General features: G+C 42.6%; 3 protein-coding genes across 6 annotated transcripts; 2 read left to right on the top strand and 1 right to left on the bottom strand.

Moving 5' to 3' along the window:
• Nucleotides 1–181: 181 nt before the first annotated feature.
• Nucleotides 182–4,420, top strand: csnk1e (casein kinase 1, epsilon). 2 transcript variants are annotated; one of them, XM_077000345.1, is made up of 11 exons: nt 182–439; nt 1,108–1,203; nt 1,318–1,428; nt 1,520–1,668; nt 1,867–2,095; nt 2,204–2,374; nt 2,548–2,696; nt 2,805–3,006; nt 3,151–3,287; nt 3,396–3,464; nt 3,624–4,420. In XM_077000345.1, the coding sequence occupies exons 2-10, from the start codon at nt 1,128–1,130 to the stop codon at nt 3,426–3,428; spliced, it is 1,257 nt and encodes a 418-aa protein (XP_076856460.1). In that variant the 5' UTR covers nt 182–439; nt 1,108–1,127; the 3' UTR covers nt 3,429–3,464; nt 3,624–4,420. The 2 variants fall into 2 exon arrangements, with proteins under 2 accessions (XP_076856460.1, XP_076856459.1); XM_077000344.1 differs by having other exon boundaries at nt 183–439; nt 3,568–4,420.
• A 135-nt stretch (nt 4,421–4,555) lies between these two features.
• Nucleotides 4,556–12,445, top strand: tmem184ba (transmembrane protein 184ba). Of its 2 annotated transcripts, XM_077000335.1 has the most exons (10): nt 4,556–4,926; nt 5,800–6,033; nt 6,363–6,528; nt 8,828–8,918; nt 9,062–9,137; nt 9,236–9,327; nt 9,465–9,634; nt 9,749–9,943; nt 10,318–10,344; nt 10,525–12,445. In XM_077000335.1, the coding sequence occupies exons 2-10, from the start codon at nt 5,800–5,802 to the stop codon at nt 10,752–10,754; spliced, it is 1,281 nt and encodes a 426-aa protein (XP_076856450.1). In that variant the 5' UTR covers nt 4,556–4,926; the 3' UTR covers nt 10,755–12,445. The 2 variants fall into 2 exon arrangements, with proteins under 2 accessions (XP_076856450.1, XP_076856451.1); XM_077000336.1 differs by lacking the exon at nt 10,318–10,344.
• Nucleotides 12,446–12,500: 55 nt separating this feature from the next.
• On the bottom strand, nt 12,501–16,657 carry maff (v-maf avian musculoaponeurotic fibrosarcoma oncogene homolog F). 2 transcript variants are annotated; one of them, XM_077000342.1, is made up of 3 exons: nt 16,470–16,657; nt 14,905–14,959; nt 12,501–14,815 (listed from the first exon to the last, which is right to left on the bottom strand). In XM_077000342.1, the coding sequence occupies exon 3, from the start codon at nt 14,673–14,675 to the stop codon at nt 14,283–14,285; it is 393 nt and encodes a 130-aa protein (XP_076856457.1). In that variant the 5' UTR covers nt 14,676–14,815; nt 14,905–14,959; nt 16,470–16,657; the 3' UTR covers nt 12,501–14,282. The 2 variants fall into 2 exon arrangements, with proteins under 2 accessions (XP_076856457.1, XP_076856456.1); XM_077000341.1 differs by having other exon boundaries at nt 12,501–14,726; nt 16,470–16,656.
• Between the last annotated feature and the right edge of the window lie 5 nt (nt 16,658–16,662).

The following is a 16,662-nucleotide window of genomic DNA, read 5'->3' as shown; positions in this document are numbered from 1 at the left end:
GGCAAGTTTTGCTCTTATAGAATGAGCCATAAGCCATATTTACGCCTCTATAAAGGTTCGGACAAATGTGAAATAGAAATATAACGCATTTTCGTGCGGTTTGGTCAGTTTTTAGAGACCTGAGAACAAACGGGATTCAATTGCGCGGCCCCTTGAAGTGATCCGGGTCCTTCTGGTAGTTTATGAATGACATCATTTTTGTCAGAAGTGCGCTGGGATACAAACAAGGTTGGGAGGTAGCTTGCTAATGCAAGTAGGTCAATCCAAGACCTAGAATTTAAGAATCAAGGGTTTAGAAATTCTTACTCGAAGTGCAGTATTCGTTATTCGTTTGGAATGAGACGTCTAAAATCAGGCTTACACCCTTCGCTGTCCAGGGTCCTGTTTTACCACCGCCAGCCCGTCGACCAGCCCCTGTTCTTCATCACCCTCATATCAGGTAGGCATCATGTCTCTCTTTTAAGGTCAAAGCGGGACGTGAATATAGAGCATTTATTTAATCGTCCTCGGTTACAAAAATCGTCGCTAACGGGTGGGCAGAGGTGGCCCTGGAGTCAACAAGGTCTAGGGTGCGGCTGCAACAGAATCGGCAGCAAACAATCGGCTCCTCCAGTGTGGCCTGCTGGTGCTTCGCTGCTGTGGTTATGCAAACGCGTAACATGCCAGTGATTTAAAAAAATGTTTTTGAGCAGCCCTCTTAATTTGCACATTTCTTCAAACCGAGCTTGTAGCGATTAGCTTTACACGCGGTACGTTACAGATCTAGATCAAATTATTTTCATTTAATAGTTCAGCGGCAGCTAACAGCCTGCATTTAAGCCTGCCCAGGAATCAGATCAAGTATCGATGAGACGGCTTCACTTTTCCTGTGTACGTTAGCAATTTATGTGATTCACTTGAAAATGAATAGGAGATATGTTTTTTTACGACTACGTCATTTGGGAAATCAAATCATTTATACACAAAGTATTATAGTGGTCACCTAGATAAAATATAATTTAGGACGTGTTTCTGCACGCTTTGGTATCAGGTTGCTAATAAACCTAATCAGGAAACCTACCATTTTTGACGGCTAACAAATGTTAATAATTTTGTTTTCATCTTCAGGCAACCTTTAGAAAGAAATCATGGAGTTACGTGTTGGAAATAAATATCGCCTTGGGCGAAAAATTGGAAGTGGTTCTTTTGGGGACATCTACCTTGGTAACTACTGTTTAATTACAAAATGTCTTGTTTAGACTGAAGTAGTTTTAATACTTTTTTGAAATGTATTTGAATCCCTAATGCAGAATGTACTCCACACCCCCTTCTCGCCAGGTGCAAATATTACATCAGGGGAGGAGGTGGCGATCAAACTGGAAAGTGTGAAGACGAAGCATCCCCAGCTGCACATCGAGAGCAAATTCTACAAGATGATGCAGGGAGGAGGTGGGACTTTAGTGATGCTCATCACATTCAGTTTTTTGCATCAAGAAGGCAGGTTGTTTTGTTAGTTTAACTTCTTCTTTTTTATTGTTAGTGGGTATTCCATCGATCAAGTGGTGTGGAGCCGAAGGTGATTATAATGTGATGGTGATGGAGCTGCTTGGACCAAGTCTGGAGGACCTGTTCAACTTCTGCTCCAGGAAGTTCACCCTTAAGACTGTGCTGTTACTGGCAGACCAGATGGTAAAAGGATGAATCTAGTGCTGAAAGCCTATGAGAGATGCTTCATGTTAGGAGTGATTCTACATTTCAATTAAAAGATCACTACCAGTTAATTAAGTTTATATTAAATATATGTTAAATGTACTCTTCACTTTTGTAACCTATATTTTCCCCCAACCTGCTTATTTACTGACTTTGGTCTTTGCCTGCTCTCTCCAGATCAGTCGCATTGAGTACATCCACTCAAAGAACTTCATTCACAGAGACATCAAACCAGACAACTTCCTGATGGGTCTCGGCAAGAAGGGCAACCTGGTCTACATCATAGACTTTGGCCTGGCCAAGAAGTACCGGGACGCCCGCACCCACCAGCACATCCCCTACCGCGAGAACAAGAACCTGACGGGCACCGCCCGCTACGCCTCCATCAACACCCACCTGGGCATTGGTAAGAGGGTGGTAGGGCCAGTAATGATAGATGTGGTGGGTCAATGAAACGGGTTGAGACTCGGAGCTGTCGTGTTCTCTAACATACGCACATGAATTCTTCCCACAGAGCAGTCTCGGCGGGATGACCTGGAGTCTCTTGGCTATGTGCTCATGTACTTTAACCTGGGCTCGCTGCCTTGGCAAGGTCTCAAGGCTGCCACCAAAAGACAGAAGTATGAGCGAATTAGTGAAAAGAAGATGTCGACCCCCATTGAAGTGCTTTGCAAGGGCTATCCATGTGAGTAGAAGGACGGACAGCAAATCAGATGTGGTGTCCGTATCACTGCTTTCCACTGATTGCCTGATGATGCCTCTCTCTGTTCTTTGTGAGATCATCTCTGTGGCTCTTGTTACTGGGTCTCTTGTAGCACTCTAATCTTCACTAATCTTCTCCTTTGTCTCTGTGCACAGCTGAGTTCTCCACATACATGAACTTCTGCCGCTCGTTGCGATTTGATGACAAACCTGATTATTCCTACCTGAGACAGCTGTTCAGAAATCTCTTCCACAGACAGGGTTTCTCCTACGATTATGTGTTTGACTGGAACATGCTGAAATTTGTACGTTTCTCTGCTTTGGAAATAACATTGAGTTTGGACAAATGCTGTGGATGGACATTGTGTGGCGTTTAGATCCTGTCCATTTTTGTTTGTTTGTGGCCGTTATAGGGATCTAGCAGGACAGCAGAAGAGAAAGAGAAGGAGCAGAGAGGAGGTGAAGCAGAGGAGCGGGAGGAGAGAACTGGGGGAGCACCGCAAGGTTCTGCTGCGCGGGCGTTGCCCTCTGGCCCAAACCTCCCTGCTCCCAACAGAGTCCGCAATGGCCCAGACCCGACCAGCTCCGGCCCTGCCTCACGCGTGCCTCAGTCCGGTGAGCTCTGAGGCTTGTTAAAGCCAACACAGAATCAGATGGGCACGCAGATGTTTTAAAGATCTGTCTAGCTCCACAGCAGGTGATCACACACACGTTGTTGGTGGAGCTGCGGCGTGATGGCAGTGGTGTGTTTGGTTCCAGGGAATGCGTCTCCCAGAGCAGGGCGAGGAGCCGAGCGGGAGAGGAGAGTGTGCCTGCGCCTCCACCGGGGGGCTCCAGCCAACGCCTCCCCTGATCTCCCACTGCGCCATGATCAGATCCGCATCACTCCCCCACAGGTACACATCTCTAGACTCAGGTGTTTGGACTGCTTCTCTCACTGTAGCTTCTCTCAAGTTTGAACGTCTCTCTGTTTTTTCTTGGTCTACACCTTTTCTTTTCCTCAGGTTAGTGTGCCATTTGAGCACATGGGGAAATGAACTTGACAACTGCAGCCATTTTTTTCTTTTTAGGAGGTAAGTTCTATGAAGAGAATTGCCAAAATGTTCACTTTAGCTAAAATGTGTTCTTATGGGTTTTGCTTGTTTGTTTGTTTGTTTTGTTTTCTTCTTTTTTTAGGATTTCAACAAACAACTCCCCTAAAGCATTTGTATTCATCTTTCTATATAAATCAGTGGGACAAAGAAACAGAAGTTGGGCAAAGGAGCAGAAAGTGTGTGACCACTCTGTTACACTGGACAAAGAGTTTCACAATATGACGACTCTGAAGTGCTGAACGTTACTGCGAGTTTGACTGAATAGACACAATAGATGAAGAGGCATGATTCAGCCATGGACAACAGGATTTTGGATCACAAGTCTCAGGCAGATAAATGATCACTGGATATGAGGACCTTTGGCCACAACTTGACTGTTATTCCTGTGTGGTCTGACATACTGATACTGGGAATGATATGGAATAACTTCTTTGACTGTAAGGTTAAATCTGATTGTTTATTAAGTGTGAGTCCAAATAAATGTATCACTCGCACAGTTACTTTAATGCCCACAAAATTGTTGTATGTTGTCATACATGCTATTGTAGATGGTATAGTGGAAAACATCTTTTTATGTTTTGACATATTGTATGAACAAGCTAAGAAACTAATAGTGTGTTCAATTGGGTTTTAATGATTGCTTCGTTAGGTGAAGAATGGACTAATCATGCAGTGAAACATTAAAGAAAATTTCTGTATTTGCATAGCATGGAAAACACTGAAATTATCCAAGATGTTAAGAATACCAGGGGTCAACCAATGTCAACCAATTAAAACATTTAAATAACATCCCAAGCATTACAACAGGCCAATGTGTCTTCATGTCAGATCAATAGAAATATATGGCATATAGAACTAGATTTAATCTAAAAAGTTCTGTACTGGCATGTTTAGCCATGGTACCCTGATTTATAAATAAACGAATATGTCCTTAATGTAATAGACTACGTGAACTGATTGCTCTGGAAAACGTACATGTATGAATTGAGCACTCCATTGCGACGCAAGAAAGACTTTTATATTGAAAGGTCGTGAGTAGTTCAACCATTTTGGGAAAGTCCTGTAGTTGTCGCTGGCTTTACGTCTACGGAGCCTGCAACTTCACCGTTTAATCTCCGCACAACTATGATAATCCCTTCGGAGAGTACGTACAGTGTTCTTCAGCAAAATTTATATTACGGACTTCCACGAGCAAACTCTAATTAAAGTTATAACAGATGTACATTTCTGAATGCTACCATATACTTTGCATAGTGTGGTTACTTCATGGCACCATTAAAACTGCAAAGAGTTACCCGCAGAGCTTTCCTGTAAAGCGCTGGAAGATAAACATGGATGACTGGGAACAGTGATGGCTTTGAGGAATTAAGGCCAACTCTCTTTTGCAGTCCTCGGTGATCCCGTGTACAATTTGTTTTAAGAGATACCATTACTGCATTTGGTAAGTAAATCTCTTTCATGTCCAAAATATTTTACTGTTCACTTTTTAGCGGTTCGGAAAACAAATAAGGTAAGTTTCGCGAACTATTGCAGTCTAAGGTTTGTAATTTTTTGTATTTATGTATCTAAGTGAATAGATAAATATATAAACATGATGTATTAAAAATTGAGTCATAGAGGAAAAAAAGTCTATAAACAGATTTATCCAGCCATAGATCCAGTCCGCTATATAAATCAATGAATGAATTTGAGTCTAGACTGAATGGACTTTGTGTTGCCTACGCCAAACCTGAGTGTTTCCCGGTTTGACGGACAGACGTACAGCAGATATATTTAAACATTAAAGACTTTTAACTGAGTGAATCAGTTGTGAGTTAAATAATGTTGTTTTTAATGTTCTAGGTTCACTCTTCTTTTCATCTCAATATGTGTCATTAACTTTTGTCAGCTGTACCATGACATACTGTCTGTGACATTCTAGAAAAAAATCAATATTTGCATACATAGTAATATATGACTGGTTGCTGTGTGACATTGGTTATGTTCCTTCTGGTGACAGTCCCATCTTTAAAGACCTATTTTATGTGTTCTGGGCAGGTAGCTGGTTTCTAGTTAAGCTAAGCAGTCATTGGGTTTTATTCACGGCCCTTGTTTATTAGACATGCAATGCCATGCACTCGTGTCTAGTTAAGGATTCTCCAATGTTTTGTCTAACATATTTATTCGTGTTTGGCTTCAGCATGTGCTTTTAAATGTTTCAGAAGTGTTCTGCATGTTTTTGCTTGAGTCACTTAAGGCATCAGACATGCTGAAGACCAGGCTGTAGGGAAGAAGTAAAGGGTTAAAGGTTGAAGTTCTCTCTGTTGTGCTTTAGATGTACAGGTTTCAGAGGCGTGACGTGCCCTTGTCAGAACTCTTTGGGCAGGACTCAGCAGCTGTGATGGCCCCTGGCTCCCCATCCACAGTGGACCCCACAGGGCCTAACATCTCCTGGGTCCCTGAGGTCCCGCTGCTCACCCCTGAACAGCCCATCTTCCTCATGACCACCACAGCACAAGCTCTGTCTGGTTTCTTCGTGTGGTCAGCACTGCTGTTTACTTGTCACCAGGTAAAAGCCTGCATCTGTTATCTCTTGATATTGAGAAATGAAACGAACAAGAAAGCCTTTTCATTCTGTTTCATAGCCTAATTTCTTAGCTCTTCTTTATAGAAATGAAGAAAATACTCTCTCTTCAAGCATTATAATATAATTAATAAATGTGTATATCAGGAAATTAGGTTTACTGTGATAAAAGTGGACAGTAATAGTAAAAGGAAGGCAGAGGGCAAGGTAAACTGTTTCTTAAGTCAAACTGAAAAGTGCAACTTTAAGTATAATAAAGGAAGTGGCCCGCTGGACTGGTTCGGACTGTGAACATGTGCCTCTGTCCCTTCCAGATCTACATGCACTTGCGCTACTACAGATCTCCCAATGAGCAGAGACACATAGTGCGCATCCTCTTCATCGTGCCCATCTACGCCTTCGACTCATGGTTGAGCCTCCTCTTCTTCACCAATGACCAGTACTATGTCTACTTCGACACAGTCCGGGACTGCTACGAGGGTGAGAGGTTCGGCTGCATTTGTACACTGGGCCAGCTTGAAATTCATATGGAGATTGTGGTGAACTTGGGGAGTCCTCTGGTCCGTATGGCTTCCCACAGCTGTTTCTTTATATTAGCCTGCAGTGTGTACTCGGAGCTGCCTCTGAGGCGTGAGGCCTGTTTGTCCTCATGTACTTGGTCTGCTGAGAATACTTTGTGAGTGAGGCCTGTTTCATAGCAACAGTGTTTAGCTGTTTAGCTAGCATTTATAGAGAGGCTACGGAGGAGTTGGCTCGTGGATAAAGGACTAGACCTGCCCTTTGACATGAATCCATTTCATTATTAGATCAGCGAGTAAATGATTTTTAAAACTAAAACGACATTAAAAGCTGAAGTAAATGTGATTTGATTAAATCCGTTTTTGTCTATAGATGGTTTAGAGTGCTGTATATATCCCACAGTAAGTAGTATGACACTGAAATTAATGTTCTTACTACACAATTAGAGCCTGCCATCCTTGCCTTAAAACAGCTTTCTCTCAAGTAATGTTTATACATTTTCAATAGTCTTGTCTGATCCTTATTTTGAATGATCCTTGCTGTCACCCTTGCTGTCAGTGGTGTAGTGTTCCCACGTGTTGGGGGAGGGAGGGGTTGAGAGAGAGAGAGAGAGAGAGAGAGAGAGACGGAGAGACAGACACCCTGTAGAGGGGTGTGTTTGTGGGGGGTGAGACAGGAAAGTCAACGGCTGTGGTAACAAGCCCGTCAGCTGCGTGTGGTTGTGTCTATCTCTCCAACTGAAGCAGCAGCCAACCACGGCGGGCAGCTGTGTCCCCTGAGGCAGATATATATATATATATAGCGCTCGCACCCACACTGAGCACCCACACACTGGCAGCACATACTCACAGCTCAGCGCACTAACACACCATGGGACGAGGGCAAATGGAACCGGTGGGGGGGCGTGGAATGGGCCTAGCAGCGAGGCTGCTGTGTTCACGCCTGGGAGAGCCGTGTTCCTCCATATTGTGTGTGTTATTGGACCTCATGCAGATAATGGGACCTGCAGGGTACATGTTTTCAAGAGGTGGATGAAGAGGCACATGTGATGTGGGGAGGTTTTTGTTTTGTTTTTTGTTTTTTTTAAGTTCTGGTCATTCGTCAAGATTAATTTATGATTTGTGTTTAGGATGACTGGGTAAGATTGCATATGCTTATGAGTAAATTTCTATTTCGAAATTACATTTTAATTGGCTAATAGGTTTATTGAAATATTTTATGTAATATAATTTTTTTTAATTGCGGTCATCTTCCAAATCCTACCTTATCTTACCAACAATATTTAACTTGCTAAATGACAGACATATCATGATTGTGTCATACCATGTAATTTATTACATTCAAGTGCCAGAAGAAATGAGGACCCTTCCAGCTGTCCTTATTTAGATTAAAGGGATGTATTCAGCTTTGTGTGAAACTTTAGGGTCCAATAAATGAGGTGTTGGCTTAGGTGTTGGAGCTAAAATGGGAGAGATGAATTCAGAGTTTTGGTGCCAAAAAATAAAATCTTTTAATCTATGATCTAGGTCAGTAACCTCATAAGTTAAAAAGGCTATTTCTGCTCTGGTGTGAAATCTTTGTCTTGCACTTTAATTGCTCTAGTAAAGCAACTGTCTTGTACTCAGAATCATGGTCCACATAATGGGTGAAGTGAGACTTCAGTTAAAATTGAAATTAAAACACTGGCAGATGATTTAAAAATAGCAGTGGCCAGTAAGACTCAAACAACAATCCCTGATCTCTTAACTTCGCATTCATTTGTAATTCACTAAAAGCCATTAAAAGGATGTAGTCCAGTATGCAAATTGAGGCCATTGCGTGTCTGTGTTGTCTAGTTTAAGCATTTAAAGTGGTCGACAGTCTCATCTTGTAGATACAGAAATAGAACAGGAACAAGACACACGGGCACAACATTCAAAGAACAAGGTCCGCTCTAACCGATCAGTATTTGACCATAAAAGGAATCTTGCTGCTCTGCTATCTGCTCCCAGCTCTCCCAAAATGCTGGAGTGAATACAGTCAGTCCCCCCAAATCCCCCCCAGCAAGAGTTTTGGACATATAGATGCTAACAGAAATATCAAAGGTCAGATTCTTGTCTGAGTTACTGAGGCATAAACAAAAGCAGGTGTGTGTATATAGATAGATTAATCTCCCACTGGATTTGTGAGCATTGTTTACTGCTAGACTACGCTAATATGGAATTGTCTTTCTCTCTCTCTCTTTCTGTCTCTCTCACTTCATCATTGTTCCTTAACTCAGCATTTGTGATCTACAACTTCCTGAGCCTTTGTTATGAGTACCTAGGAGGTGAAAGTGCCATCATGGCGGAGATCAGAGGGAAGCCTATTGAGTGAGTCTTGCGTCCTCTCAAGCTCTGAACATCTGCAGCTTTTTAGAATCAGCCCAGCTATAGGAAAGTAGAGGGCAGTTATGTGTTTGTAAGTTCAGACGAGGTCTTTCTCTTCATTATATAATGTGTTCCCTTTGCTGAAGGTCCAGCTGTGTGTATGGGACCTGCTGCCTTTGGGGCAAAACGTACTCTATTGGTTTCCTCAGATTCTGCAAGCAGGTAAGTGTTGTTTTCTTTCACATTTCTAAATGTATTTGCTAAACATTTTAGCCGATTACAGTGACCCTCATTACACTGGGGCCTTGTGCCGTCCTCAGGCCACACTGCAGTTCTGTGTGGTGAAACCTCTGATGGCTGCAGTCACCGTCATCCTTCAGGCATTCGGGAAATATCGTGACGGAGACTTCAAGTACACATTCTCATTCGAATAGCATAACATGCACATAGTAGTCATTTTCAAAAGCAAATATAACCTGAATAAAAATGCTTTCTGAATAAATGAATGAAATACGGATCGCTCTTTGTTTCTGCCCTCTGCTGTAACAGTGTAGCCAGCGGTTACCTGTACGTAACCATCATCTATAACGTGTCTGTCAGCCTGTCCCTCTACGCCCTCTTCCTTTTCTACTTTGCCACACGAGACTTGCTCAGCCCTTACAGCCCCATGCTCAAGTTTTTAATGGTCAAATCCGTAATCTTCCTCTCCTTCTGGCAAGGTGAGTCGGCATTTCCTCCGTGTCTTCTCCCCCACCCCGGGCTGCTGCCTTCCACTCACTTTTTTCCGGCAGTGAGATGCTCTGCCCCTAATGGTGCTGGATGTTGTTTTCCAGGTGTGCTCCTGGCTGTCCTGGAGAAGTGCGGCACCATCCCGCAGATCAGCTCGCCGGAGGTGTCGGTTGGCGAGGGCACCGTGGCGGCCGGTTATCAGAACTTCATCGTCTGCGTGGAGATGTTCTTTGCGGCGCTGGCTCTGCGCCATGCCTTCACCTACACAGTCTACATGGACAAGCGTCTGGACTCCCAGGGTGAGGTGGCAACAGGAGGCGGGCGTGCCAGCTTTGGGTTTTAGAGCCATCGTGGAGCTCTCTTGTACTGCTTTGCATTTAGATCACGTCTCTTTGAAGAACATCTACCACAGCTCCTTTGACGTGATTGACTTACTCTTCTGTTCCTTCCTCTTCCTTTTTTTTAAAAACCTTTCTCTTCCATCCCTTCTGTCTTCCACCCACTTTGTTCCGTTCATCGACACTTCTGTTCACACCTTTCATTTCTGTCCCTTCTCAACTCTCGTCACTCTCTCGCTGGTTGTCATCCCTCCTTTCCAACCTTCTGTTGCTCCGATGCTGCACTCTCTTCGGGTTCTCCTGTCCGTTCCTATTCCTTTTCACGCTGCCTAAAGGCCCTGCTCAAACATACGGACAGAACGGTAGGCCACACGCTGCTTCCTCGCGTACTCTCTTATCTTCCTTTCCACAGATGTTCTTATAGATTTTTTTAAAAACGTTCTAGCCAGCTTCTGTTCTCCGGTCTTCTTCCCTTAAGAAGAAGTTGTGTGTCGTGTTGCTAGGCTTGTAATGACCACTCTGCCCTCTTCCCTTTCTCCCAGGACGCTCAGCGCCTATGAAGAGCATCTCAAGCAGCCTGAAGGAGACTATGAACCCTGGTGACATGGTTCAGGATGCCATCCACAACTTCTCGCCAGCCTACCAACAGTACACCCAGCAGTCCACGCTGGAACAAGGCACCTCCGCACCCCCCCTGTCCCGGAACCATAGTTCGCTTGGTGCCCGAGACAATGAGAAAACCCTCCTGCTTAGCTCTGATGATGAGTTCTAGCCTCCCTCACACGTCCACGTATGTACGCAGAAGTTCTCTGGGGTGGATTCTGCACTACAGTGGCGTGCTCATGGTTCCGTTCAGTAGGGGCCATATCGGTACAGGATTTGACAACTAGTCCAATGATCGTTGAAAGTTGTTAGAATATTAGATTCAGTGCTGCTTACGTTATTACATGCTTTCATTTTTGTTCACCTGGTGAAATAAGTCTTTAGAGAAGGAATTTTGGTATGCTCTGCCTTGCAGATGGTTTAGTTTAGGGGATATATAACCTAATATAATATAGGCAATATTTATATAGGTTAGTAAGTGGACACGGACATTTGTCAACGTTAAACTTGAACTGACACGTCTTTGGATTCTCCTTGTGTTCACCAATAAAGAGAAACCAAAATCCCTGATGTACTGAATTTATAAAAGCTACTAGCACCATATTCAAGTCATGTTTTTAAAAACAAACAACAACCACATTTGCTTGCCATGTTTAAGCTCAGCGTTGTCAGACCCACAGTGTTTACAGATTGTGATGTTCAGACTCTGCGGTGTGCCCTGATCTCAGTGAATATTTGGCAGCTGTCTGGAATACGGTCTCGTTCTGACTCATGAGCCAGGGACAGACATGAGGAGGTTATGAGATGACACTTGATGGTACTTGAGACGGTTACAAATGAAGCGAAATCTGCTCTAGGCCCCCATAAGGGGGAGTGCTCAGAAGACTGGATTATAGGGTTGTAACTGGGGCATTATACACAGGCTAGAGATTAGCACAGGCCTCTATCAGTCTGTCAGACGCTGCAGTAAACCCACTATCTGGGTTAGTTGTGTTGGGATCATACAAAACTAAGCGATAGTTATGAGCTGAAGTAGTGTAGGATATATCTGATGCTGCTTATTCATAGAAAAACAACTCTTAATATAAATCCCAAATATATTTTAACTACATGGTATAAATTATGCTATAAAGGTTTTGTGTTTTTGTGCTTTTGATGGAAACTGAACTAGATATGGTAGGCTGATTCATTACTTTCACCTGAAAGCTCTATCTTCAATATTTCATCCACTCCTGTTTCACAAAGAGCCACTCTGATCTTTTCTACATGGTCCTCCGTGGCTCACTCTTTTGGTAGCACTATTTTCATTACAGGCCACCTGGGCTCCGACATATTGTGGGCTTTATGTATTTAGTAAGCATTCTGCTCATTGGAGTAAAATATTTAATTTTCCAATATTTATACAGTAGAGGCCAATATAAATATCTGGCCACATCAGCTGATTTATGGTACATGCTTTTATATTGTTTTTGGTGGGTGGTGATGCTTCCTGACAATATTTATGCACTAAGAGGTCCCAGTGTTCCAAAGGTGCTGTGATGTTCAGCACAATGCTATTTTCAGGGGGCAATCGAATGTCCTCTACATTCAGGTAACTGTTACAGGCTTTCTTTGTTGTTACTATTTTATGCAATTTAGAAAGCTAATCCCCAAATTATTCTTAATATCTTCGAGAGACCCCCATGCAATGTTACAATAACTAGAAGATATTTGAGATAACAGTTGTGGGGATCAAGTAAACTCTTTATTTTTTACATTTTTAATGCTATTGTATATTATTCCTTAAGAGATTATGCTTATTTTTACTTGTCATGTCCAACAAAGTTGAAAAACAATAAATGAGGATTTTGTCTGTAAAAATACAAATTTGGTCACCTGTTTTCAGTGCTTCACTTTCAATTAGTGCACACAAATGTATGTACAATATATACATTTATTTCAATTAATGGTATAAAATAGACAATATATTTACTTTACCATAGAAAAATACAAGTAATAAATACAAACAAGACTTGTGTTTTGCTACATCACAAAACATCCAGCATGTTTAGAAACAAAGCCCAATGAGCGTGATATTACCTAGGTCAGATGCCTGTCAATATTAACATTGAAACAACTACGTTTAATTGGAATCGGCAATAAAAATGTTTCATTTAGAAATATCAATACCTCTACAGCATATTACATCTTTTTGCTGGAGTTAGTAAGGCTAATAGTTGGCAATCTCTGTCAACCATGGGTTGATGTGATCACATACAGCCACAAGTCATGTCGGTCTTGTTCCTTCAGACACGTTCAGGACCACCTTTCCTCCGCAAACCTTCTTGCACTTCCTCTCACTTCTTCCTGTCATTATTTTGCCACTTGTCTAATCTCACACCTTTCACTCGATGCTCCTTAAACCTCCTGATGTACTTTGTCATTATAAATACCAATCATTCTACTTTTAAATACAAAAATACCATTACGAACAAACCACTATACTGCATTAGCACAAAACAGGACCTTCACAGATACTGAATCATTTTCCAGTAAAAGGGCCTTATCCCTAGGTGTAGCTCCCCAAATCCTGGATATGGAGTTACCCCTTACTGCATATTTTATGGTTTTCCTAAAATACCTGATTCAACTCATCAGCTTACTAACCAACCTGATGCAAGTTTAAAACAGATATGTTAAAGCAGGAAAAAACATTGCAATACCGTATAGAGAAGGGGCACTCCAGCACCAGAAAGACGGAAGCACCTGCATGGCTAAACTGCTCATCAAAACAGTGAACCCTACATTAAATCATATCCATTACAATAATTAGACATGAAAATATCCCCAAACTAGTCATACAATAAGCAATATTTGGACGTAAAATCACAGCACTCATTAGCTTTAAGGTCTTCATCTTAAATACAGATTAAATAAATCATGATGTTGCAGATTAGGTATTTAAAATAAATGTATAGGAATGTATCAAGAAACTTGCATTGACATGGCATTCTACTGGTCTGTTCCATTACTGCAATTAAGAGTATTTTCCAGCAATAGTTTCCAACTTATAAAAAGTTGGTAGTCAAAGATAAGTCAAGCTCAGTCATAACTCCAGTAAAGAAGACCTGTACAGTTATGACTACATTTTCCATGTTAGATCAAAAGCATGTAGGTAATCAGTACGTCTTCAAGCTAAACCACATGTAAACAGAACAACAATACTCTAATCAAACCTTGCTTATACTGGCTAACCATCAACCAGAATATCCAAGTCAAATATAATCTTTTGCTCCAAAAACCCAATTATACCTTTAATAGAGGCATAAAGACTATTATGCACTGTATTATCGTTAGCTTGAGGCATAGTGGGATACAAACCAGCCTATACGATGTTTACAAAACAGTGGAATTCACAAACACACAATATGTGAATAAACTGCAACTTTGTGGTACGATGGTGGACTAATATACATGGAGTAGTGGGAGATGGGCGAAGACAAGAAAAAAACACCACGTGAAAGCATATCTTCTTTACCAATATAACTGATTTCAATGACAGAGCTATTAAATAATTCCTTATCTGAAATGTTTGCCAGTCATCAGTTATTCGTTTTAGCTGAAATGGTCCACTCGTTGCATCTGGTCTATGCTGTGTACCTTAACGCTTGCCCATGTGCGTGTGTGTATGCGTGCATGTTGCCAGTACGAGCGATCCCTAGGCTGCCTCTTGTTCTCTGGGTGCATGGCCCTGCTGGGGGTTCTTCACAATGGTGATGACGGAGGCTGTATTAAGGCGCGGGGCCGTGGCCAGGAGGCCACCCCCTCCAGACTCCAAGCCCAGGGCAAAGCGCTGCAGGGCGGCTAGCCGGGCGCCGAGCCCCTCCAGCTCCCGCCGCATGCCGGCGTTCTCGGCGCCCAACCGCTCCACCTCCCGCTGCAGCTCCTTCTTCTGCTGCTCCAGAGCCTCGCGCTGCGACACGCGCTTCACCCGGCAGCTGGCGGCGTAGCCGCGGTTCTTCAGCGTGCGCCGCCTCTGCTTCAGCTTCTGGATCTCCTCCCTGGACAAGCCGCGCAGATGCAGGTTCAGCTCGCGCACCGACAGGGACATGAGCTCACTGTCGGACAGCACGGGGACGTTCTCGCCACACTCCCTCTTCACCTGCAGAGAGGACACCCCAACGGCAGTGATGGCACTCCGGTTCTTTCAGAAACAGGGACACGCAGGTGCCACATCTATATGGCCGTTTTCTGTAAAGAATCTATACTTGTAAAAAAATGTGCTTTAATTCCAAAAAAACATGCTGACAGAACAAAACTGTAAATGGAAAGAATGTTACCTTGAGGGCTTTGCTGGCTCTGCCATCCGATGTCATTGTTTTGTTTTTCAGAAGCCTGTAAATACCAATTTAAAGGGTGTACTCATTAACCTCAAGATCAGTATTAAAGAATATTTTCATGCTCAACACAGTTACAATAAAGAATCTTCACTGCCTTTTAAACCCAGGACTAGTCTATTACTACAGAAAGTCCGGGATGACTTTCATGGATCGGTACTTTCACATAATTTGAAGACAGAAAAAAATGTATAGGCTAAGCGAATTCAAGTGAATTGACAGCTGTTCAATAAGAACGCAACGCATTATGCTGGTATATGACCAGTAAACATTTACCAAATTGTCAGGGCGTTTCTGCTAGAAGTACAAATAATTTATAATATTTTAAATTTTCGAAGTCGTGGTATTAAAAAAATTAATCGGGAATACATCGAAAATTAAAAGCATATGACCCACTAGTTCCAATTTTGTCGTCAATTCACAATGAGAATCCGCACGTCCCCTGCATAATCTCTGCAATATTTACAGGTAGATGCACGTTTTCTGACAGTGGTGTGAATCTAAGTGAATGAAGCACTTCGCTTTGCTGCCTAATGTCCACGAAATGCGACATATAGGAAGTGCTGGACCAACGGTGCTGCACCACGACGCGCTTACACAGAGTGTGACCGTTTGGCTTCGAGTCACGGTGATTCAGCACAACTCTTTAGGAACCAACGGCCTCCATATATTTACTGAATTTACTTCAGTTCACCATACAGCCAAATATATAATTATTCATCTAATGGTTTCCAGTTTTGTAAGAACACCAACATGTTTCCACCGCTGTTGTTTAGCTCGTAAGGCCCACTGCCCACAGACGAGGAAGCCAACATGCTTTATCATCCAACTAGCAGTGACACTAGTGGCAAGATAAGAAAAAAATGTCTATGCTAGTAACGCCATTAACATTTTAAGAAAGAATGGTTAGCAAAATAGGAGTTTAAGGTCACAACATTTAAATTAAATGTAAGTCAAGATACAAGCTTAATGACCTAGAACCAATAAAATATAGGTGGTCTACACTTCACCATTTTATTTCAGCTAGCCAAGATGGTTATAGGACCCAACGTATGCACAACACTGAATGTATCAACACGAATGTGCATGTTGACACACGATCAACACACACTACTGTAGAAGTAACACAGCCATCCTGACTATCCCGATAGTGAACATCGCGTTAACCATCTAGCTAACTAATAAAGCAGCGCCATGCAGTCATCACAGGTTAGCTAGCTTAACTAGCTAGTAAACACAGCCCAACTTAGCGAAGAAAACTAGCTATGTAGCCAACTAGATTAACTAATTAACCTAGTTTGCTAAAAGAGACGGGGTAATTTGCCCGTCAATCAAAGGCCATTACTATACTAATTAACATAAAGAAGAAACAATGACAGGCCCGTTTGGGTGTTAGCTCCCTGGCTAGCTAAGCTAGGTTAGCAAGCTAGCTGGCTAGTCAGGATTATGGGGTGGGCAGCTCGCTACACTACCGATGTTGTAAACAAACGCAGAAGAAAACGGCTTGCCTCGTATTTTCTTGAAAATTCCTCCTGTGGCGTAGCCGGATAACAAATAATCGTCGAGGTGATTCGTCTTTACACGCGTAAAATCCGCATCAACACAATTCCGTAACTTTAAAACAACAACATAGCAATCCGCCTTTTCCCGGAATCAGCCGCTCGCGGTCCGTGGGATTGTTTCATTCATAAAAAACACGCG

This window comes from Brachyhypopomus gauderio, chromosome 3, assembly GCF_052324685.1.
Source record: "Brachyhypopomus gauderio isolate BG-103 chromosome 3, BGAUD_0.2, whole genome shotgun sequence".
Taxonomy (NCBI): Eukaryota; Metazoa; Chordata; class Actinopteri; order Gymnotiformes; family Hypopomidae; genus Brachyhypopomus; species Brachyhypopomus gauderio.
The sequence above is the reverse complement of the archived record's forward strand: the minus strand, read 5'-3'. Positions and strand labels throughout refer to the sequence as shown.